At 51.9% G+C, this 23,990-nt stretch overlaps 1 protein-coding gene across 2 annotated transcripts in view; it reads right to left on the bottom strand.

Moving 5' to 3' along the window:
* The window catches only part of Akt2 (AKT serine/threonine kinase 2), a 48,358-nt gene that overhangs the window by 5,778 nt on the left and 18,590 nt on the right, over positions 1 to 23,990 (bottom strand). For both annotated transcript variants that reach the window (XM_055594843.1, XM_055594844.1), the window contains exons 3-8: positions 14,936 to 15,064; positions 12,844 to 12,955; positions 3,197 to 3,350; positions 2,711 to 2,842; positions 1,065 to 1,130; positions 193 to 261 (exon numbers count right to left, since the gene is read on the bottom strand). In XM_055594843.1, coding sequence (XP_055450818.1) covers positions 193 to 261; positions 1,065 to 1,130; positions 2,711 to 2,842; positions 3,197 to 3,350; positions 12,844 to 12,955; positions 14,936 to 15,064 — 662 coding nt within the window. The remainder of the gene's footprint in view (positions 1 to 192; positions 262 to 1,064; positions 1,131 to 2,710; positions 2,843 to 3,196; positions 3,351 to 12,843; positions 12,956 to 14,935; positions 15,065 to 23,990) is intronic.

Below are 23,990 nucleotides of genomic sequence, written 5' to 3'. Positions count from 1 at the left end.
CACACACTCACACACACACACACACTCACACACACACACTCACACTCACACTCACACTCACACTCACACACACACACACTCACACACACACTCACACACACTCACACTCACACACACACGCACACACACACACACTCTCACTTGCTCACCCGCCCTCCCCCCCACCGAGCAGCAGCGGGCAGCAGTGCTCACCTCGCCCCCGTTGGCGTACTCCATCACGAAGCACAGGCGGTCATGGGTCTGGAAGGCATACTTCAGGGCCTGGGGAAGGAACCAGAGTGCTGGGCAGATGCAAAGCTCTGCCAGCGGGACAGCGGGGGCCTGAGCCGTCACAGCCTGCCCCGTTAGGGTGCTGAGTGTTCAAGTCCGGGCAAGCTCAGGGAAGGAAGTGTGCCCTGCGCGCCCAATGCTGGCTCAGGGGCTCTCCTCGTTTGAATATGAGATGCGCCACACAGAGCTGTCCTCTACCCACACCCCCCCGCTCGCCGTGGCGCAGAGTGAACAGACTGAGCGCCAACTCCAAGGCAAGATGGACAGCTGCCGGTCCACAGCAGCTTCCAAGTCGTCTTCTGGGCCCTAGAGAGGGCGCCGCACCAGTCAGTCCCTGGCAGTCCCTCTGCTCACACAAAACGGAAATGCTATGCTTCTGCCTTACACTGAGGTGTCTCATAAAAGCTCACGTGAACAAGTACCATGACTTCCTAGGGCAGCAACTCGATGAAAGAAATGGTGCCTTAACCTAGTCCACCAAACCAGCAGGGGCTCCAGACACCACAGCCTCAAAGCTGCCTCCCGCACCTGCTCAGCTGGAGTCAAAAGGCAACGAGGGCACGCCTGTGTCTTAGGGCACGCCTGTGTCTATGGGATCATAAAACCAAAACCAAAACGCAGTCTTCCCACTCTGGCAAAGACAGCTGCCATGCAACCAGCACCCAGTGTCCTGCTGCCCCAGCAGTCTGGGATCCCAGTGAGGCCTTGCCTGGCCTACACAAAGTCATGTTTACAGTGCAAGGCTTGGCTCCCCCAGAACTCTGTCCAAGGGTTGGCAGGGAGAGGAAACTCACAGTAAGGAAGGGGTGCCTGGTATTCTGCAGGACTCGGCTCTCAGTGACCGTGTGGGCGACTTCATCCTGTGGACACACAGCGCATGTGAATGGCAGGGACACATGCCAACCTGCAGCTCCCGGTGAGGAAAACCCAGGTGAAACCACATCCACAGTGGCAATCAGAAGGCAGGAGCAGAACCACCAAATGACGGCCCAGACAAAGGTGATCTCAAAGCAGCTGACAGGACTTTACAATGGAAACACTGGGCTAGCATCACCTGAATCCAGGCCAGCCATTAACATTCCACTGTAGCTTGACTCTTCAATGACCCCAAAGAACCATGTGCTGGAGGCTTGGTCCCCACCTACAGCACCCTCGTGACGTGGGAGACTTTGGGAACACAGAAGCCAGTGAGAGGAAGCAAGGTCACTGTGGGCGTGCCCCTGAAAGCAAGTTCGGGCACCCAGACTCTCCCCTCTTACTTCCCCGATCTCCTCTGCATGTGCCCTATAACGAGGTGCTAAAGTCACCGAATATAACCATGAACTGAAGCCTGCACAACAGCCCCACCACTCCTCCCTGCACAGTCTCTACTGCAGCGTGTCACCATGGCGCAGCTCAGCATCTTCCCTAAGGGGGAACAAGCCGGCAGCAAGTGGTCCCTTTACCCCCAGGTACCCCACCAACGTGGGAACCCCAGCTTTAGAGAGAGGGCTAATGAGGGCTCTAGATCTTAGCCGTCCTTCTCAGGGGGAGGCCTGGCACCAGCAGCACCAACCTCGCAGAGAACTTGCAGAAATACAATATAGCGGGGCCACCCTGTCAGAAACTCAGGGTGAGCACGGTGGGGGGCCAGTGCCTCAAAAGCTAAAGTTTGGTGTCTGCCTGAGGCAGACCACAGGAGAGCTTCCAGAACTCCCTACTGCTACCCCAACAACCCGGGCAAGCCTCTGCTCAGGAGACACGGGACTATCAGGTCATTTCTGCTTGTCACAGACAGGGAGGGCTTCGAGTGCCCTTGCATGCGCAGTGGCGGAAGCTGCTAAAACTCCTGTCACGCACACTGCTGCCCCCGACTGAGGAATAGTGTGACTCACAATACAGCTATAAGGTTTCTCTGTATAGCCCAGGTTGTCCTAGAACTTTTTCTGTAGACCAAGTGGCTTTGAACGCAGAGCGGTCCATGTGCCTCTGCCTCCCAAGCGCTGGGATTAAAGGTGTGTGCTTCCAGCAATTGGCAGCCACTGTCATTTTACGGTCCAGTGCGGTGCTAGGAGTGGGCCTTGTGCATGCCAGCTAAGTGCCTGCCCGCTGAGCCCCTTCCTCACCCACTGCAGGCCGCTGCTGCAGACTGAGCACCAGGCCTCAGCAGCAGGAGCCACACAGCAGCTCTTCCTGAAAGAGGCTGCATGATAACAGCATGATAAAGTCTCCTCTTTAGTCCCAATAAAAGGGAGCCTGAGGGAGCACTCATCAGCTCCCCTGTGTTCTGTTTCCTTGCTGTTGCTTTGCCCTGGCCTGGTGGGAGCACTCTTGTTCATACAGCGTAGACTGCCTTACCTCGCAGGCCACACCCAAAGCCAACAAGGTCTAAGCTAGTCACTGCAGCGTTATCTTTGGTCCGCCCTGAAGAAGCGTCCTTGTCCCGAGCTCAGTGGCTCACCTTGGCAATGATGACCTCCTTCCGTAGGATCTTCATGGCATAATAGCGGCCTGTGGCCTTCTCCCGCACTAGGATGACTTTGCCGAAGGTGCCCTTGCCGAGGAGTTTGAGATAGTCGAAGTCATTCATGGTCTGTGGGTGGGGAGAAGGCAGAGCCTTTGGTATTTTGCACTAGGTCCATGGGACAAAATTCTACACGGAAGAGGAAACCTAAAAGGCGCTAGGGCCTGAAGGCTTCGGGGAGTGGAGGGTACGTGGCAACCCCGTGTGCTGAGGCTGCAGGCAGGCCCAGGCTCTCCCAGCTTTGGTTGGCACTGTCTCTCACACAGTGAGCACAGAGTAGCCCCTCACAGCATCCATAACCAGAGGCCATCCCACACCAGCAAGCCATGAAGACCCTTGCTGGCCCTTGTGTCATCTGTGTGGAAAGCCCGGCAGGCAGGGCGGCTGCAGCCCCCACTCTGGCCACCAGGCTCCAGCACTTACCACTTTGGCCCGGGCCTTGTTAACAGCCACCTCCATCATCTCAGACGTGGAAGAGTCACTGGGGGAGCCACACTTGTACTCCATGGCATCCTCACCTGGGCCCTGCTGCTTCAGACTGTTGGCGACCATCTGGATAGCCCGCATCCACTCTTCCCTGCACGAAACACAGTCCTGAGAACTCCTCCCTGCCCAGCTACAGCCCCACTGCCCACAGAGGGCAGGTGGATGACCAGACCCCTTCCGGCACTTGATAAAATCCAATGCTGGCAGGACTGATGCGTCTTGACTTGAACCTCACAGGCTTAGGCAGCGGAGAAGGCAGGCGGGTGTGGCGTAAAGGCAGATCTACTTTCTGGAGTGCTCTGGCCTGCAAGGCCCTTGAAGTCAGGTAGCACGGAGATAATCAAAGGAGGGAGAGCACTCTATGAGGCCCCCGAGACTAAGACTGAGCCTCGGGGAGGAACAGAGCAAGTGGGAAGCTCAGGCTCACAGGCCACTGCTGTTCTGGGAGGAGAAGACGGAAGACACAGGAAGCCTCAAGAGCCAAAGCAGCCGAAGATCTCGGGAGGCAAGAGCTGTGCAGCAGGGCTCCCGGGGCCCGGCCAGGCAGGCATGCTCAAGGGAAGCTCCTGGAGAGTAGGGCAGGCTGGGGCCAGTAAGCTAGCCCTGGCACTCCTGGGTTGGGAGTCGCTGTCTTGATCCTGGCAAACTATTCTTTCTGTGAGGTAGCGCAAATGACCAGGGAGTACACAGAGGGCTGCGTGGCACTTTGCCCACGTCCTCCACTTTTAACTGGCAATAGACAAGGGCCTGTGAGCAGCGGGAAACAGTGCTCAAGCAAGAGTGTTTACTGAGGGCAGCAGCTCTGCTAGAGGCCAAGAACCAAGACTGAAGCTTCCTGACATCCTCCAGAACGGCCCTGCAGAAGTCTTGCCACTCTGATGGTATGAAGACTGCTAGCAAGGTCACGCAGAGAGGGACAAGTCCCCACCCTGCTGGACTGCTCTAAGATTACCATGGGGACCAGGGTAAGCCACGGGGGTCCCCTGAGTGCACACCGATCCATGCTGGGACACTGGTCATATAGTGAGCAATTGGTCTTGATGCAACTGGGCCCCTTCATTTCTTGGTGTTATCTACAGCAATAGTATGTCTTCCAGAAGCCGGCATCTTAGCAACAATGGAGCAAGGCAGCAATGCTTCACATAAGGGATGCTGGGGGCCCAGAACAGGCCTGGGCATGTATACATCAGACGCTCTGCAGCTCAAAGATTGAGAGAGGTCTCCAAAGATCGGGGCTGACTAAACACCCTAGGTGAAGAAAGAACGGTGCCCAGCAGTGTGGGGTCTGTGCTCAGAGTTAGGCAGTGCTCTCCTTCCATAGGGACGAGAGGGTACAAACATTCCTGCGACCGGTGGCAGGGACACGGCTTTGGAGCCCAGGTGGCCCCAGGAAGGGAAACCGGCCAGCAGGGCCAGGAGATAGTCTCTAATAAATGCAGAACACCGTGTCCCTCCCCACATCGCAAAAGAGAAAACGGAGACTTGGGTTAAACCCCAACCTGCGGGATGGGGTGGGGTGCAGTCCGGTGGCGGAGCGCTTGTCTGATGCCCGAGGCACAGGCAACAAGCCCGGGTGCAAGAAAAGCTCACCAAATCTGCGCCAGGCCTGCTCACCGGACTTTCAAATGGCCTGTGGCCTTCCCCAGGGCCACTGGGCAAGAAAGTTCCTGCTCGGCTCCAGGCTTGCTGAAGCAAGCGGAAACGAAGCTTTGGGGTTTCTGTTACTGGCTGGCCTTCTCAAACTGGCTGTTCACCTGTGAGGTCATGCTTTGTGAAAGGTATGTAAACTTCACACCACGATCTGGGAGACAGGTGCGTAGACAAACGTTGGCACACTGCTCTTCCCCACCCAAGAGACTGGAGGCTCCCAAGCCCCTCAAGGACAGGGTCTGACATCTGCTCTTTCTTGTTTGAGATGGAGTCTTTCTATGGAGTCTAGAACTCTTTGGTTTTTGAGACAAGGTTTCTCTGGGTGGCCCTGGCTGTCCTGGAACTCAGTCTGTAGACCAGACTAGCCTCAAACTCAGAGATCCAGCTGCCTCTGCCTCCCAAGTGCTGAGATTAAAGGCATGCGCCGCCACTGCCCAGCTGAGCCTGAAACTTTTTGATCATGCCACCTGAGCCCTGCACATGCTGAGATAGGCACCACCATGCTCAGTTTCTTCCCACTTTCAATGGGGGTGTGCCCCTAGCACCTGTGTGGGTGCTGGGAGCTATGAAAGGCCCAGGTGGTCACAGGTTCACGGCCCCAAAGCCTATAAAGCAGCGAGGCCAGCGCACACCAAGGCAGGGCTGTGCTGGCCTCTTCCCTCCCTGAGCTGATGCCTCTACTCAGGATTTCTCAATGGTTTTAACCTGTGCCTCCCTTTGGCTAAGTCACAGCCTAGAGCCCAATCCCTACATCAATACCCTTGTTTTCCAAGACACAGAAAGCAGTGGCCAACAACACGCGCCGTGACCCGCTTTAGACGGCCACAGCTGTCTACATTTTAAGACGGGGATTTTGAAAAGGGCAAGATGGCTCAGGGGGAAAAGGCTCCTGCCATCAAGCCTGACTACCTGACTTCAAACCAGGCCTCACGTAGGGGAAGGAGGGAACCCACCCATACGCTGCCTCTGCTAGCCACACGTGTGCTATTGTGTGTGCGTGCTTAAATGCAATCTTTTAAGAGTGGGTTTGTTTTATTTTGTTGAGGCAAGTTTCACTCCGCAGCCCTGGCTACTCTGGGCTACTTTCTATATAAACCAGGCTGGCCTCAAACACACAGAGAGCTGCTTACCTCTGCCTCCCAAGTGCTGGGATTAAAGGTGTGCATCACTATGCCTGGCCAACAAATGTTTTAAAACACGATTTAGTATTACGATGGTGGAATGAAAATCACAGTCATACGAGGTATGACTATATAAAACACCTTTGATACGATTTGAGACGGTCATGTGGCAAGACTGAGACGGCACTGAGATGCACAGGGCGGTCACTGCCTTCGCTGACAGGAAGAGAGAACACAACTCAAGGGGTTGTTTCTGTGGGACTCCTAGTGCAGAAGTCTGCAGGGACAGGGTCTCTACATGCTCAGTCCCCTGCCAGCTCTCTCTCAGACCTGTGGACAGGCTGCTGAAACGGCGGCTCCAGCCCCCTGCCAGCTCTCTCCCAGCCCTGTGGACAGGGCTGCTGAGGCGGCAGCTCCAGCCACCTGGGAGGTGTGAAGACGCAGGGCAGGGTCTGATCCAGACCCACCTGGCTGGAGCACACGAGCATGTGCCATGAGGCAGGCTGTGGCAACAGGCTCTCCCACCTCCTGACCAGCCACCAATCTCTTCCAACTGGACCAAGGTTACAAGGTTGCAGCACTCAGAATTCTAGAGAATAAGTGAGGGCCTCGGTCCAGGACACTCCTCAAGGGTTTGCAACATGGTGTCTGGGGCAGAGGGAGCTCCCACCCAAAGCTGGCTCTTCAGGGCCTTCCCTTTCCCCAAAGAAATCCCAGGGAAACCAAGCCCTTCCCAGCCAGTAGGCAGAATTGGAAGAACATCAGCTCCAGTCAGAGAGCCACACCTGGCTGTGGGTGTCACATGGCCACCCCTCCCATGCCAGGGACCTGAGTATCTACCCAGCCAGGACCTGATGACAGCCCAGGCCTCCATCCCAAGCTGAGGCCCACGGCGATGAAAGAAGGATAATGCTCCCTTGGAAATGTTCGAAGACCAAAGGATACCATTCACAGAGTCCTGGAGTAAAGCAGAGGCCACCTCCCCTGGGAAACTGTGATGGAGGCCACTTTCCAAAGACTGGCTCACTAAACACCCCACTGCCACCTCCCACTGCAGAGGCCACTGTTACACTCCATGCAAAGCAGCCCTTGGCTCCCATCAGCCCGGGTGTCTTACTTTACACATGGGAGAATGAGGAACACAGAGGCTGACAACTGCCCAGAGATGGCCAGCAAGCAGAGGGGACAACACAGAGACACAGACCAGGCACTCCTGCCATGCCCAGCAGCACATCTCCCCATCTGTGGTTCTTTCCTGAACCTCTTCACCCTTCCCCTGGGCTCTAGAGCCTGGAGAGGGACAGCTGAGAAGCTGTGCTCACTCAAGAAACCCTGGACAGAGCTCAGGCCAGCACCCTGCACTAGCTGGGGAGTTAGGAGCAGGCACGGGCCTCAGCTCCACTGCACACTCACCCACCTTCTGCAGACATGTCTCCTGCAGAAGCTGACTCCCACTGTGACCCACAACAGACTCGGCACACCACTGAACATTCCCCTCCTTCACTGCAGACCAGTGAACTCTGGGGCCTGCAAACTCTGAGCAGAGGCAGGGGGTTTGCTTTCTGGCTTCTCCAGCCACGTGCTTCATCCATCTATTAAACTCTGCTGTGGTGGAGATTTGCACACAAGTGACTGGCCACACTCTATTGTAGCTTGATTTGCATACCAGCAAGCAGGGCTATAGCAGCCAACCCTCCTCAAGCCCTGACTTCTGGTTTATAGGGTAAACAGGCACAGGGGAACTAGGTAAGTAAAAAGAGCCATTCAGAACATGAGGTGGTCAACAAAGCATCTAGCCTGTCTTGTCAAGAATATCAGTGTCCTGAGGGGGAAAACAGGCAAGGGAGAACCAGCGTAGATTATGCCAAAGATACAGAATGTACCTAGAGTGAATCCAGGCTCAAAAACAACATTGTCGGGGCCGAGGAGATGGCTTGGTGGGGAGCTGCTTCTGTACAAGCACCTGGAACCTGAGTGCAGAGCTCAGCACTGCCACATAGAGGGCAGGCGCCTGGAACCCAGGGGCAGAGGGTTACAGAGCCAAGGAATAGAGAGCCAGGAGGAGCCTGGGGCTCACTGGCCAGCAGTCACAGCAAGCTCCAGGTTCAGTGAGAGAGTCTGTCTCAGAAAGTAAAGGGGAGAACAATAGAGGCAGTCAGTCTACTCCGGAGTGTGGACGTGTGTGCACACGTGTACTCATATTCACAGAGAGAGAGAGAGAGATAGAAAGAGGGAGGGAGAGAGAGGAAAGGGGAGGGAGGGGAGGAGGGCTGGGGAAGAGGGAGAAGGAGACAGAAGGAAACTAGAAAACTCAAGCAGCACGGACACGCAGAGAGTTAGTAAACATATTACAAGCTCGGGACAGAAGTGCGTCTACCCTGGAGTTCTTTATTCTGGGTATTCACACAGACTGCATTATCTGGCCGAGCACCTCCCATTGTAGAGAGCTACTGTAACACTCCAGCTAAAGGAGGCCACTAGCCTCCCATCAGGCTGGGCATCTTAATCTCATTCTACACGTGGGAAAAAGGGCCACAGAAGCTGTACAGAATCTGAAACATATTGAGCATCATGAGGACACTGAGCTCTGATCTTCGGAGCACTCTGGGGTTCGGATTAGGGCTGTGCCTGCTGCACAACCCCCTCCAGCCTGACAGGGGCACCCTGAATTTGTAAGAGAGGTGCTTAGCAGATGGCTGAGTGGAGAGTGAATCACTCTACTAGGTGGGATCAGAAATTCAAGATCTGGCTTTAGATCATACAAAAGCAAGGCAGGCAAGGTGGCTCAGTGGTGAAGGCATCTGCCTTTAGATCTGATGACCTGAGTTCAGTCCATTGAACCTGCGTGGTAGGAGAGAACCAGCTCTCTTGCAAGACAGCCCCTGACCTCCACATGCACATCAGGAATGTACACATGTATTCCTTATCTCACACACACTGGAAAAAAAAAAAAAAAAAAAAAAAAAAGGAACAGCTAGACGCAGCTGGTGAGGACTGAACTACAGCATCTATGTGAGGTTCCTGGGTATTCAGTCTAAACGTCTCTTCATCAAAGCATGCTTGTGCTGGGCATGGTGGTATCAGGTAAAAGGAAACTCCAGTCCCCAGACTGCAAGAGGCAGAAGGGACAATGACTATCTGTGGTCTGTTAGCACACCAAAACCACACACTGACCTCCAGGCTCCCTCAGAATCACAAGTGCCTGTCACAAATTCAAAGTCCATCCTAGCTCTTCTCACTTCACTTCCTCCCCAGCTCATTCTCCTAAACCTGCTATTTCAGCTGAGCCTTCGGTCTTTCCCACTGTCCACCTTGCTCTCCCTCTACGCTGTCTCTCTCTCTCACGCTCCCCTACTCTCCACCCCAACCCCGCTCTGCTCCTGGCCATGCTCAGTCTACTCTTTCCGTTCTCTCCTCTGGACTCTCCCACATACCCTCTGGCTGCCCTCTCCCTCCTGTCTACAAGAAAACCTTTCCCCCTTTACAGGTGGCACTCCTTTAATGCCAGCACTCAGCAGGCAGAGGCACATGGAGCTCTACGAGTTTAACCCAATCTACATGGAAGGAAGGAGGGAAGGGGGAAGGAGGAAGGGAAGGAAGGAAGGAAGGAAGGAATGAAGGAAGAAAAAAAAGGAGGGAGGGAGGGAGGGAGGAAAGGAAGGAAGGAAGGAAGGAAGGAAGGAAGGAAGGAAGGAAGGAAGGAAAACAAACCTGGCAGAATAGCTACGAGGTCCAGCTCCCTGAGGAAGGTGGAGAAGGAACCTAAAGCCCATCAAGTGGGAGTCAGAGCAGAACCCACTCAGCAGTGTTCCCTGTCTTCCCTCCTCTATGTCTCCACACTCACACTCAGGGCAGCTGGCAAGCTTGGGCCTATGTGAACAAGGCCGTGAGGACCACACCAGCTCTCTCCGTAGAGCGAAGGAGCCACCCTTGTTCTATGTCTCTAGCTCTGCTTCTCTTTGGAGCCTAGGGTGTCTAGGGCAGGGCCATCCCAGAAGCCTCTTCTCCATCAGCAGAGGCCAAGGAAAGAAAGAGTAAGAAGCGCCACCTTCATCCTGGACTTAGCATGGCCGGATCTCAGCCACTGAGAACAAGCTGTCTTGTAAAAAGCAGAGCTCAGATGTTGCTGGCCAGTGGCTAATGCCCTTGCCCAGGCCCTGGGCCACTGGGCGCCAGGTACTGCTGCCCCGAGGCTTCCTGTTTATCATCCTCCGAGCCTCTTAACAATCCTGTGACAAACCCCAGTTTATTAAGTGCCTGCCAAGGCCTGCAGGGATCTCCAGTGAGAGCCAAAGCTCTGGCTGGGCTGCCAGCTTTGAGTGTCTCTACTTCCCCTCTTCCAAATGGCAGTCCCTTGATTCTCTGGCTACACAGAACTCCCTGAGGTTGCTGGGACACATGGGCTGTTTCACCTCCAAGCCTCTGCATATTCTGTTCAGTCCATTTTCTGAACTGTCCTCTTACCTATCTCCAGAAACAAACTCTTACCCATCCTTTACACTCACCCAATACCCTTGAGCTAGCATCTAATAGCGTATCTGCTTCTGCTGGCAGTCCATATTTGGTCCCCAATTTTCAAATGGGTTACAGCTCAGCTGGCCTGAGTTGGTAATTCTGTTCTCTGTGGTGAGGCATGTATATTTTTAACCTGGGGAGATAGGTAACAATAATTACAGTATAGATTGTGGTAGCATCTTGTGGTATTGCTTTATGGAGTTCTAAGACAGCACTGTCCAAGAGGGCAGCTTTAGCCACACCAACACCTACTAAAGTCAACGGAAAGTAAGTGAAGCCACCAGTTTTGCTGGCACACACCTGCAACCCCAACTTGGGAGGCAGAGGCAGGAGGGTCAAAAGCTGATTACCAGCCGGGTAATCAGTGGTTTACAGTGATTACAGGCAGTGGTGCACATCTGTAATCCCAGGACACAGGGAGGCAGAGGGATCACTCTGAGGTTGAGGCCAGCCTGATCTACAAGCAAGTCAAGTACAGCCAAGGCTACACAAAGAAACCCTGTCTTAAAGTTGATTACCAACCTTGGCTATACATTCAAGGCCAATCTGGGCTACCTGAGTTCCCACTTAAAAAAAAAAAATAGTAAAGAAAGTGAACCTTCTATTTCTCCACTGCTACATGGGAAATGCTCTATAGGTCTAGGAAGCCTGCTTCAGAGTCCTACAGCTACAGCAGAAGCTCTGCCCAGTGGACGGGCAAGAGGGCTGTTCCTCCAACTGAAGCCCAAGAGGACAGAGAAGGAGGAAGAACATTTTCCACACTAGGAAGAGCTGTCTACTACAGAGACACAGTGGAAACAGCAGCCCAGCTCCAGCAGGAGGGAAAGAAACTACTGAACAGGTAGTTCAGAAAAAGAATCCCCTCAAAACAGACTCACCCACAGACAGAGAAAACTTAACCCTGCTCAGACAGCCAGGATCCTTGTGTTTGACAACACAAGGTTACAGGGACATTTTTAGACATCGCCTGACAGAAAAGCTCTCAAAATCAGAAATATGTCCTCGCTCTTGTGAGCCTCGGTCTTCTCCCTGAGGATCATCCTATGGACCGGAACTGAAGCCATGGGAACCAAACACACACACATGCTTCTTCACAGCAGCACTGCCTTAACAAGCTCAAGGCTGGAAACACATCACTTCAGAACTTGCTAAATAGACTCAGGGACACCCATGAGTGGGAGCTACCAGAGAAACGAAAGAACACGGCAGGAGCAACACACACTGTACAGTTAGAAAGGCTCCCCGAGACACACCATGCAGTGAAAGCAGTGAGCTCAGCATGGTGCAATGCGGCCTCTGAGATACAAGGTGCCCCGTCTCCACTTGCTCTTCAAGGGCGCTGTGGTGACTTGTTAGGAGTGGCCCCCATGAAATGCTTGGCCCATAGGAAGTGGGACTATCAGGAGGCGTGGCCTTGTTGGAGGAGGCGTGGCCTTGTTGGAGGAGGCGTGGCCTTGTTGGAGGAGGTGTGGCCTTTGGAGGAAGGGTGTCACTGTGGGAGCAGGCTTTGAGTGTGGCAGGCACACAGCCTCCTTCTGCTGCCTGTGGAGCAGGATGTAGAACTCTCAGCTCCTTCTCCACACCAAGCCTGTCTGTATGCTGCCAGGCTTCCCACCATGATAATAACAGACTAAACCTCACCATGGCCATGGTGTCTCTTCACAGAGACAGAAATCCTAAGACAGGCACAAAGAAACTTCAAGCTGGAGGGCTGGGAGAGGGGGCATCACACAGATGAGGTAGCCAGTGTTATCAGATTGGCCTTGGCCTCATTCTGTAGCCTACAAAGACCTAGAGGGGCACCTCTCCTGCCTCAGCCTGCCAGGTACTGAGATCCCAAGCATACACCGTTAATGTATGCCATGCTGGCCTTGAACTGACTATGTACCCAGGGCAAACCTCCATCTCCCCAGTGATGGGATTACAGGGCTTGGAGGAGTAAAGCCAAAGCCTCATGCATTCTGGGCTCTTAACTGAGCTACAGCTCCAGCCCTGACTCTGTGGACCAGAGCCCTACAGTAGATCTATGTGTACATATGTAGAGCGCAGCTAGCAAATCTCCATGTATCTCCATGTCAGGAGCAGGCAAGAACTCCATTTCTCCCCGGGACTCTGACCTGTTCCCAGAGTTTGTAGATGCTGAGTGGGGGTCTTTAGAGCAGTATTCCAGCTCTTCCCAGCTCCAGTTGGGAAGAGCCCATGTGCGAAAGGCTCCAGGTGGAGGGCTCTGCCCACCTACACCTTCTGCCTCCATTCCGGGCCTGTCCACTCTCAGGACAGCCACCCGAGGCAACTCACCTCTCGTCCGGAGAGTCTACATGGAAGGTCCTCTCGATGACTGTGGTCCACTGCAGGCAGCGGATGACGAAGGTGTTGGGCCGTGGCCTCTCCGTCTTCATCAGCTGGCACTCTGCAGGTGCAGGCAAGAAAGATGGAGGGGATGGTCCTGCTCCCTAGAGACCAAACTCCCCAAGGCAGCTTTTCTGTGCCAACCCCCATACCAGATGACGCCAGGACCTGAGACAGGCCTGACCCTGCCCCCCAGGATGTCATAGTCTCCACCTGCTCATCAAGGAAACAAAGACACCCAGCTGCAGGAAGGGCTGCACATTCAGGGCAAAAGGAGGCTTTCACTCCACACAGTTCCTTACTTTCTTGGTTTCACCTGCTCCCCATGATTCCAAGGGACGGAACTCAGGGCCTAATATACAGCAAAGGCTCTACCACTGAGCAAGGATTCTGGTTTCCTTTTCTCTTGTGAAACACTAAATTATTCAGGCTGACCTTGAACTCACTCTGTAGTCCAGAAAGGCATTTCTCCTGCCTTCAGCCTGCCAAATACGAAAGCCTGCCATGTTTCGAAGGCCAAACCACCAAAAACAACTCCGGAGTCATGGCCAGATAGGAAAATACAAAGAACGTATCTAACCTAGCTTAGGGCCTTAGGGAGGAGGGTTCTCCTGAGGATAAAGCATGTCTGAACTGAGCCCAGGAAGGCAATGGGGCCAAGTCAGTAAGACAGAGTGGCACAGTGCAAGGCAGGCCACAGAAGCCTCAACTCTTGAGAGGTGGGACAAGCTGGCCAGGCAGAGCCTTGGAAGACACAGTGAGGAATACAGACTCTGTCTTTGGGGTCATCAGGAGCCATGTTAGAGATGTGGAAAGACTAAGATGAATCCTTCTAGCTGAAGGCCAGGGCCAGCAGCAGACAATTAACCATGGTGAATGGGCTACAGTGGAGTAGAGTAGAGCTGGGGAGGGAAGGGCACTTGACAACAGGGCAGGGAGAGGCATCTTGGGCCTGACCTAGGTCACTGCCTGAGATGGAAACAGGAAGGTGGGCCAGGGGATCGGACAGTCAGCTTGGGACATGGGACACGGTGACCATGTGGGTCCTAGAGGCCACCCGCAGAAAATGTCAAGAAGCTGCCGGAGATGGGCTGGCAGCTCAAGTGAGAAGCTGGAGCTGCTAACAGATGAGCCAGGGCCAGGCAGGAGAAGAGAGCAGCCAGAAAAAGGCTTCCTGCACAAGGGGTGGGGGTAGGGGAGGCTCTAGGCTGGGTCCAGAGACTGCTGGAGCGAGAGGCAGAAGCTACGCAAGGCCTCAGAGAATGGGCTCTGGGGTGATGGAGACAGGGCAGTCTATGAAACATTCTCAACAGGTATGGCAAGGACATGGTATTGGGTCCACAGTGAAGGAAGGAGACAGAAGCACAATGGGATTCTTGGGTTTGTCAAGCTGGTCAAGCTAGAAAACACAGGGTTAGAGGGTGGTGGTAGAGTACACCTTTAATCCTAGCATGCAGGCAGCAGAAGGAGGCAGACCAAGTTCAAGGCCAGCCTTGATCTATAAAGTGAGTTCCAAGGCAGGCAGCCAGGGCTACACAGAGAAGCCCTGTCTCAACCTGGCCCCACCAAAAAAAACAAACAAACAAACAAAAAAAAACAACCCAACCCAACCCAAACAAACAAAAAACAGAAAGAAAGAAAGAAAAAAGGAAGGAAGGAAGGAAGGGAAGGAGGGAAGGAAGAAAGGAAGGACAAACACAGGGAACTATGAACATGATGAGCCCTGGAGCAGCTCAGCGGGTGCTGACATTTGGCTAGTGGAACAAAGAGGGACGACTTGGGTAACAGAGCAGACAGGACACCGGCTAGAACCACAGAGTGAGAAGGGAGGTATGTGGAAACATCTTGACCTCTCACCATCCTCAGAAAGGAAATGGTCCCTGACAAAGAGCAACAGTAAAAAAAGGGTAGAAGTCAGACCTGAAGGTGAACAGGCCTAAGACAGGCTCTGGCTCAAGCGTGACTATGTCTCATGTGTCCCCAACACCTGCCAATAATGCTGTGAGCTGTGGAACTCTGGGCTCCTGGCCCCAAAACACACCTGCTACAGAGAAATTGTTGAGGGGGGGTAAGGTCTGGTCAGGGGCCTCGGGCCTCTCCTTATATCCAATGAAAGATCCATCACTCTTCAGAAGGAAGTACCGGGGCCTCCAAGTCTTGATGTATTCACCTGAAACAAGGCAGGAGGAGAAAAGGTCAGGGAAAGGTTAAGCAGAATCCCAGCAGGCAGGCAGCCAGGGTGACAGCGACTCACAGGAGCACCACACTGGGAAGGAGGTAGATGACAGTCTCTCCCAGGGGAGCCTGGAGGGGGCACCTGCTGACGCAGGCTGGGCACTGCGCCGGGCCTAAGGAACCCACAAATCACACCTGGCAGGAAGACAGCGCAATGGTATCCAGGGCTCAACTGCCATGCACAGACGGCAGAAGCAAGCTGTCTGTGCCACCGTGGACTGTTCTCAGGACGGCCCAGACTCCAAACACTCGGAGCCCATAGGCTGGTATCTACCAACACAGCCACGAAGGGATCAGATGCCCAAACACTGTCCCACCCTCTAAGCACCCTTGATCCCTTCTGATTTTTCTGACTGACTGAATACTCAAGTCCCCTGGCTTATAGGCACACGAGTATACACACCCAACACTCCCCAAGGACCCATTCCTTAAACAATTGCTGAAAATTAAAATGACATGGAAGCCAGGCATGATGGTTGCACACCTTTAATTCCAGCACGGGGGAGGCCAGAGGCAGGTGGATCTCTGAGTTCCAGGCCAGCCTGGTCTACAGAGAGTTCCAGGAAAACCAGGGCTGCACAGACAAACCCTGCCTCAAAAAACAAGGGAACAAAGGACTGAATGACACGAGAAAGCACATTTCCTCACACACATATGCCCACAGGGACACTATCCATAAGTCAAATGAGGAAAGTGGGGAGGGGAGATGGCTCAGGGCTAAAAGGGCTGCGACCTCAGCCATGAGAAGCAGAATGTAGATCCCAGCCCTGGAACAGCCAGGGGTGGCATGAAGCATCCCTGGAAGCTGACACTGGGAAGGATAGACGGCAGAGACAGGAGCTGTCTGGGTTTGCTGGCGGCTAGCCTCAACAAAGCCCAGCAAGTCCAGGTCAGTAAGAGACCCCGTCTCCAAGGAGTCAGATGGTGAGTGCCAGAGCAGAGGACAACTGGTGACCTCTCTGCACACCTGCACAAATACATACTACATACACAAACACATACAACCACACACAAACACACACACCACACATACAAAGTTGATTTAGGGCTGGTCAGATGGCTCAGTGAGTGTGGAGTTTTACCCCTGAAACATATATGGTAAAGAGAACCAATTGCCACAGTTGTCCTCTGACCTACACACACACACACACACACACCATGGCTTTTGCCAGCACGGTGTCTGTGTACCATGTGCACGCCTGGTGCCTGCAGAGGCCAGAAGGTGTCAGATCCCTTGGGACTGGAGTTGCGGACGCTGCCAGATACCATGCAGTAGCGCTTTCGAGCAATCTGGGTTCCCTACAGGAACAGGCGGTGCTCTCAACCACGAGCCACCACCCAGCCCAATAAGCGTCTTTTACAAGTCGAAACAATCCAAACGCCCATCACAACTTGCTGGGTCCATATAATGGGCCACTATTTGGTCAGAAAAGGAAATGAAGGACTGCTGCCCCGTTGCACAGAGTGGCCGAACCATGGCTTCTGCCTACGACAAAGAAGCCAGTGACAAAGGAGTACAGACTGAGAGTCACGCTGACTCGATATTCGAGAGTGTTGACGTGAGAGGCACTCTGTAGAGAGTGCATTCACATTTGGGAAATTGGCCTTCGCCAGGCTGGTAGTACACAGCCGATTCTCTGCCATGAGGGACCCTCAGTCAGCCCTGTGATCACAAGAGCGCACAACCAAAACTCTGCCATTCCAGGTGGCTACACTAGGGTGCTCAGGGAAGCCAGGAGTGCTGGGTGTGCTCGCAGTGTGACGCTTCTAACTTATGACATATATTCCTAAACTGAGAAGAACACACACACACACACACATATATATATATATATATATATATATATATATACACACACACACACACACACACACACACACACACACACACACACACATGTGTGTGTTTGTCCATTTATATAAAATTGCCAAAATAGCTAACCCTCTGTTAGAGGCTGCCTGGGACTTGAAAGAAGAGGTGTCTGGAGATGGGAATGTGTGAGAACCAATGTGAAAAGGTTCTTTTTAGGGTAGTAAAAACTGCCTACACCTGAAATCCAGGTATGATAACTCATACTTGCAATCTCAGCACTTGGCAGGCTGAGGCAGGGAGATTGTTGAAAGTTCTAGGGCTATCCTGGGTGAACTCCGGGGCAGCCTGCTCTAGTATGAGACCATGTCTTAAACCTAAACAGAGCAAATAGTTTAAAACTGATTATAATACTGGCTATCCTGAGAAGGCAGAGACAAGACAGCTTCAGGAATCTAAAGCTAGCCTGCACAACACAGAAACACTTTGTTTCAGAAGAAAGAGTAAAACTGTACACTCTAACAAAGTAAATATAAAGACAGTTCAGCTGTTAGCTGGAGCCTCCGTCTTCCAGTCATTTGCTAAACTGTCAGACACAGGAAGGGAAAGATGAGAGGCACCAATATTTGTTCCTCAGGCCTTTGAGGAAATGCAGAGTCGCTCCCTTGGCCACATATATGGGAATATACAAGAAGGGCAGCAGTGGAGACATCAAAGGGATGGTAGTGTTCAAAAAGAACAGCCCATAAAAGTTACCATGGCAAAACGGGAAGAGTCTACAGTGTCACACAGCATGCTGTTGGCACCGCTACAGACGGGGAGCTCAGGGCACGGCTGCTGCCAGGAGAATTAATGTGGGCACTGAGCACATGATGCGCTCCAAGAGCCGACAGCTTCCTGAACCGGGTGCAGGGAAAATGATCAGAGAAATAGGAAGCCAAAAACAAAGGTTCCTGGGTTCAGTGGACATGCCAACCTGCTCCCCTCCTCCGCCCCAAAGAGTCTACAAATGGAAAGGAGCCCACGCTGATGAACTCCCTAGGAACTCAGTCTATTAGACAGGAAAATGCAAGGACAACAACTGTAGCCTGGGAAGAAAAGCAGCTGAGTACATGAGAGTCAGTCAGTGTAGTGAAGCAGCGCAGTCACCCTGACTGACCGTCGGAGCGTAGCACCTTCACCGGAGTGTTCAGCATGCGGGGAACAAATGGGTCAACACAACAAAGGCCAAGAGAAAAAGCCAAGATCAGATGGGAAAGTTCCCTGAGGTCAGGAGCAATACCAGGACGCCTGTTTTCACCAAAACTAAGCAAACCTACTGCTTGCTCATGACCGACTGGTGCTCCATGCTACAAAGTGCTTGTAAGGCAACTTAGTGTAAGGCAAAGAAGACACCCAAAAAAGTAAGAGGTGTCCACACTGAAGAGAGGAAGTGGTACCATATCTTCATCTGCAGGAAACAAGATCCTACATAGTGAAAAATCACAGAAGAATCACAAAAGCTGGGCTGTAGCTCAGCTGGTACAGTGCTTGCCCAGCTTGGGTTCCACCCTCAGCACCACACAGACCAGGCGTGGGAGACGGAAACGGCAAGGTCGGGAGTTCACTATCACCGTCAGCTACACACAAAGTTCAAGGATAGCCGTGGCTTACTGAGAACGTAAAAACAAAACAAAACAAAACCAGCCAAGCACGGCGGCACATGACTGTAGCCCCAGCTACTAAAGGGTAGGAGAACTGTGTGAGGCGAGTGTTCCAGGCCAGCCTCAGCAACATAGCAAGAGCCAAACTACAACAATGGGAGAAGCAGGAGGACAGCAAGGAGGCGAAGGAAAGAAGGCAGGCAAGCAGGCAGACTGGCTGACCAGTCTGTAAGTGGACATCTGTACTTACAGATCTGTGCACTTCTGTAAGTCCAGCACTGAGAGGCTGAGACAGGAGGATCACCACGAGCTCAAGGCCATACCTTGTGAGTTCTAGGCCAGATGGTGGTACATCACTGAGCTTGAGAGGCTAAGGGAAGAAGATTATCATGCATTAAGGACTAACCAGGGCTATATAACAAGGCCTTACCTCAAAAGCAAACAAAGCTGGGCATGATGGTTTATATCTGCCTTGAGTTCAAGGTCATCCTGGGCTTTGTGGTAAGTTCCAGGTAAGCCTGGACTGCAGAGTGAGAGATTTAAAAAAAAAAAAAAAAATCTCCCAAATAATCACAAGGGCTAACAGATTCTGTTATGACCATACAAGTCAGTTATGTTTCCATACAACAAACAAACCAAAAAGGAAATTAAGAGAACAACTCTGGGGCTTGAGAGATGGCTCAGCAGTTAATAGCTCAGGCTGCTCTTGCATGACTGAGGTCCACTTCCCAGCTTCCAGAGGGAGAAATGCAACCACCCGTAACTCCAGTTCTTGGGATATAGTACACTCTTTTGGCTTCTGTGGGCACCAGGCACACATGCAGGAAAAACACATTAAAACTGTAAATGGCTATAGCTATAGCTACAGATACAGATATAACATTTTAGAGGGCTGGAGAGATGTCCCAGCAGTAAGACTGCTTTTCCAGAGGACCCAGCTGGGATGCCCAGCACCACAGGGCAGCTTACAATGGACTGACACTTTAGCTCCAGGGGATCTGTGGGCACTGCGTGTACATGGCACAGAGACATGCACAGAACCAAAATACATACAAAAGATGAATAAGATTTTTGTTTGTTTTTTGTTTTTTGAGACAGGGATTCTCTAAATAGCTCTGGCTGTCCTGGAATTCAGTTTATAAACCAGGCTAGGGGGGCTGGAGAGATGGCTCAGTGGTTAAGAGCACTGTCTGTTCTTCCAAAGGTCATGAGTTCAATTTCCAGCAACCACATGGAGGTTCACAACCATCTATAATGTGAACTGATTCCCTCTTCTGGCAGGTGTAAATGCAGATAGAATGCTCATATACATAAAATAAATAAAACTTTAAAAAATAAAAAATAAACCAGGCTGGCCTCAAACTCAGCTTCGGAGGTTAAAGGTATGTGCCACCACGCCTGGCTGAATAAAAGTATTTTTCACAATCAAAGAAAAAATTGGAAGAATACTCTGTACTGGTTAGTCTTCTGTGAGTGTTAACACAAGCTAGGCTCATCTGGGAAGGCGGGATCTCAACTGAGAAAATGCTCCCATCAAGTCTATGGGTCATGTTCTTAATTAGTGACTGAGGTGAGGACCCACACCATGGGGGTCGGGGCTGTGCCACCCCTGGGCAGGTGGTCCTGGGTGTCATGGAAAAAGTAAGCTGAGCTGCCAGGAGGTGGTGGTGCACACCTTTAATCCCAGGCAGAGGCAGGAGGATCTCTGAGTTTGAGGCCAGCCTGGTCTACAGAGGGAGTGCCAGGACAGCCAGGGCTACAGAGAGCCTGTCTCTAAAAGCAAAGGCGGAGGGGAAGAGAAGGCCGAGCAAGCCCCGGTAAGCAAGCTAGAAAGCAGCATTACTTCACGGCCTCCACTTCAGGTCCCATCTCAGGCTCCCTTCCCGGCTTCCTTCCACAACTATAAGCCGAACTAAATCCTTTCCTTCCTAAATGGTTTGTTTGCGGCCTTTATCACAGCAACAGAAAGCAAACTATAGGTGGCGGTGGCGGCGGCGGCGGCGGCGGCGGCGGCGGCGGCGGCAGCGGCACACACCTTTGCTCCCAGCTCTTGGGAGGCAGAGGCAGGCAGATCTCTGAGGCCACCGTACAGAGTGAGTTCCAGGACAGCCAGGGCTACCCAGAGAGACTCTAGATATTTCCTAGCACCTGACCCTCGTTTGTGATAGGGTTAAGTCTTACAATCTGTGAATACAGGCGCTATTGCATTTACTGAAGTGTTTAATTTCTTCTGTCAATTTAAAAATGATTATCGTGTGTACATGCATGATGTGTGTCTGAGTGTACATGCTGTGGCACACATGGAGAGGTCAGAGAACAACTTTTTTGAAGTTGGTTCTCTTCTTCCACCTTTACATGGATTCTGAGGAACTAATTCAGATAATCAGGCTTTTGTGACAAGTAATTTATCCAATGAGCCCTGTCTTGGGCCCTCTTTGGTTAATGTTTTGCTTCCTTGGCTGAAGTAAAATACATATTATTCCTGTGTATTTTATTTGAGTGCACCAACACACCTAGTGAAAAGCCAAATTTTAAATTCGTGAGGAATTGCAAGGGACCCCAGCGTCCAGAGCCAAACTGGGTTCATTTGTTGAAAGACTCACATTTCTCAATTTTAGAACTTAACAGAGAGCCAGGCGCTGTGGCGCACACCTTTAATTCCAGCATTTGGGAGGCAGAGGCAGGCAGATCTCTGTGAGTTTGAGACCAGCCTGGTCTACCAAGCAAGTCTAGGACAGCCAGGGCTACACAGAGAAACCATGTTTGAAAAAATTAAAAACAAACAAACAAACAAACAAACAAACAAAAAATCTTAGGATGTATCAGAGAGCTGCAGTGACTAAAACATTGCGGCTGAAGCAGACATACACTGCAGCAGTGGAGACAAGAATCAAACCATAACCACGCACTTCCGGCCAACCAAGTCACAGGAGGGCCAAGAGCAGCCAGTGAGAAGGATGCTGGGACAGCGAGACTTCACCTCACACTATGCAAAACACACACAATTCTATTTTAAATCCATGCTTAGTAGAATACACAGGACTCAATCTTCACTACCTCAGATTCAGTCGTGACACCAAAAGTAAAAAATAAAGCAGTCATCAAGGTTCCAAATTTTCTGCATGAAAGGCTGCTAACAAGAAAAGACAGCCCAAAAATAGGCAAAAAATATTTCTCAATCATTTTTGTGTATGGGTTTTAAATTTTTCTTTGTTTTATTATTTTATGTATGAGTTTAGCATCCAAAATATATAAACAACTCTTATAATTCAGTAACAGAGCAATGAGCCCAAGTTTTAAAAAGGCTAAGGACCTGGACAGCTTTTCACCAAAGACAGATAGGCCAGGCACATCAAGAATCGGCCAGCCCCAGTTAAATGCTTTCCTTCATAAGAGCTGCCGTGGTGTCTGTGCACGGCAAGCAGACCCTCAGACATACCCCCACACTTATTTGGCTATAAGGGTGCGGGGCTGGAGAGGTGGCTCCGCGCTTAACGGTGCTTCTCATTCTTGCAGGGAAGGGCTCCGAGCACCCACGCGGGGCAGCTCACAATCTCTTGTAACTGAAACTCCGCAAGATTTCATGCCCTCTCCTGGGCTCCATGGGTACCCATGGTCCCAGTGGTTAGGAAAAGGCAGGGGAATCAGGAGTTTAAGGTCCTTCTGTGCTAAATGAGACTGTCTCAAAAAAAAAAAAGGATTAGAAAACAGGTATTCAAATATTATATACTTTGTTCAGAGTGATACCAACTCGCAACTGCCAGAAGCAGGAGAAATAACCCCAATTCATATTCAAAGGATGGATTTTTTTTAAAAAGTCCATATACCCATGCATGCATACCATAAATAGAAATATTTTCCAAAAAGGAATGAAGCATTGACACAAGGTATAAGACAGAATGACCACAAAAACACTATGCCAAGTGAAGGTGCCAGTCCTAATGGCCACAGCACGCAGTTCCAATGCCGAGAGGCATCTACGCAGGTGGATCGAAGAAGACGGGAAGCAGCGGCTGCCGGGTGCTGTGAGGAAGGGCGGACCAAGTGTCTGCTTTGTGGGTTCCAGGTTTTCCCATGGGTGATGAAGGGTTTGGGAACTTGAGAGAAGCTGTGGGCACCTAACCCCATGAACGTACTAAAGACCACTCAGTCAGGCAGTTAAGAAGGTTTATTTCGTATCATGGAAATTTTACCTCACTTGAAAAAAATTCTTCAAAAAGTCAGAAAAACTCAAGCTGGGGATGGAGCTCAGGGCACAGGCTACACATGTACAAGGCCCTGGGTCGGGCTCTGCAACATGCAATATTTTAAAAACAAAACAAAAACAAACAGCAACAACAAAACATCCTAAAAAGCAGCAGCTATAGCTTGGTTGCGGCGTGGGGTGGTGAAGGCCGTCTTGCTGTTTCTTTTCTTGTTCCCCCTTGGGGGGTGGGTTGAGACAGGCTTTCTCTGTGTAGCCCTGGCTGTCCTGGAACTTGCTCTGTAGGCCAGGCTGACCTCGAACTCACAGAGCTCTGCCTGCCTCTGCTGGGATTAAAGATGTGCACTACCAAGGCCCGCCTGTCTTGCTGTTACTTTATCTGCACACTGGCATAGATAGGCTAATAACCCCAGGTACTTATCTCTGGGGTTAAAGTCTGAAAAGTGTTTCATACTTTAATAACAAGAAGCCTACAGGGAAGGGAATAAAAGCAAGCAAACAAACCCAATCTCATAATCTAACCCTCACAGTCAAGTGAGAAAACTGAGTCAGGGAGGCTTACTCTCATGGCAGGGCCCACAGGGCTGGCTGATGGGATAGCTGGCAGTGGAAGCCAGCACTCACCCCTGACCAGCACGCTGTCGGCCTGCGCGCCAGCAGAGGAGACAGTGCTCTACCCAAGGTGGTGGTGATGTGCTCAAGTCGAGCCTCAAAGAGAACCTGAGGCAGTCACACCCCTCAGAGCCTGCTGAGATGAGGCAGCCTGCATGCAGGCCTGGCCTTGAGCTCGGTCAAGATGAGCAGCAGAGGGCCAGGGTCCCACTTCAGCTCCACAGGACTGTGCCAAGGCCTCCAGCCATCACTTTTGCTGCTAGTCTGTGCTGAGAGGGCATCCAGGAAAGCCCAACATCACAGGCTTGCCTGGGGGCAGAGCCTGCGACCTGACAATCTGGGAATGAACCACTATAATGGTCACCTTAGCCACCAGGTATGGGACTGCATCAGCACAGATGCCCAACTGTCAGGAGGCATCTGCCAGCAGAGCCCTGCATCTACCAGCCACTACTCAGAATGTCCAGGAGCACACCCGTGTGCGTAAGCATTGGATATCCCAGGCAGGTAAGCCAGAAAAAAGACAAGGGCGGGCCAGTAGCCAACTCACCTGAGCCCTGAACAAACAAACAGACACGAAGCCTTCAAAGGA

The sequence above is a fragment of the Psammomys obesus genome, unplaced genomic scaffold, assembly GCF_907164565.1.
Source record: "Psammomys obesus unplaced genomic scaffold, mPsaObe1.curated_primary_1811, whole genome shotgun sequence".
NCBI lineage: Eukaryota > Metazoa > Chordata > Mammalia > Rodentia > Muridae > Psammomys > Psammomys obesus.
This window is presented reverse-complemented; position numbering and strand designations above follow the sequence as displayed.